An 803-nucleotide genomic window follows, 5' to 3' on the forward strand; every position below is an offset into this window, starting at 1 on the left:
CACAGCAGCCTTCCGCCATTGGTTCATTGGCTGCCCCTTCCTCATTGTCTGCCTTGTCATTGGCCACCCCTCTCCATTGGCTGTTTGCCACCCTCCCCTGGGACTGGGTTGAGCCGGCGGTGCCGTGCCATGGCAGTGCCATGCTGTGGCAATGCTGTGCCATGGCCGTGTTGTGCCAGAGCCAGGCAAGTGCAGTGGCAGTGCCGGGCCACGATGGCTGTGCCATACCAGTGCCACGCTGGTCCCAGTGCTGGTGCCGGCACCATGGCAGTGCTGAGCCATGCCATGCTCAGTGCTGGGGGGCAGTGCATGCTGGTGCTGTGCCATGATGGTAAGTGCCTGACAGCACCGGGTGCCCACAGGTGTGTGCATGGGCTGTGCCTGCCCCTCGACGCCCTCTCCTACAGCTGCCAGTGCCACGAGGGCTACCAGGGTGCCCTCTGCAACCAGCCCACTGAGCCGCCCGACCCCTGCCACCACCAGCCCTGTGTCCATGGCCACTGCCGCCTCACCCCAGGTGGCCAACCAACTTGTGATTGTCACAGCGGCTATGCTGGAGCCCTCTGCGACCAAGGTAGGTGGCGGGGAGGTGGGTGCCCAGGGTGGGGAGCCCCACACCAGGCCCTTGGGCTGAGCATCACGGAGAGCCGGTGCGGGACTACCACCAGGTGCAGCGGGGCTACGCCATCTGCCAAACGACACGGCCAGTGGCCTGGGTGGAGTGCCGGGGGACCTGCGGTGGCCCCGGCGCCAGCTGCTGCACTGGGCTGCGGCTTCGGCGCCGGAAATACGACTTCGAGGGC

The 803-nt window shown here is 66.6% G+C and overlaps 1 protein-coding gene across 1 annotated transcript in view; it reads left to right on the forward strand.

Moving 5' to 3' along the window:
• SLIT1 (slit homolog 1 (Drosophila)) overlaps nt 1-803 on the forward strand; it is a gene marked incomplete at its 5' end in the record, with an annotated part of 16,033 nt that overhangs the window by 13,352 nt on the left and 1,878 nt on the right. The window contains 2 exon segments of the mRNA XM_010189587.1: nt 363-574; nt 622-801. Of these exon segments, the coding sequence (XP_010187889.1) occupies nt 363-574; nt 622-801 (392 nt within the window).

Source organism: Mesitornis unicolor, unplaced genomic scaffold, assembly GCF_000695765.1.
Source record: "Mesitornis unicolor isolate BGI_N332 unplaced genomic scaffold, ASM69576v1 scaffold16138, whole genome shotgun sequence".
Taxonomy (NCBI): Eukaryota; Metazoa; Chordata; class Aves; order Mesitornithiformes; family Mesitornithidae; genus Mesitornis; species Mesitornis unicolor.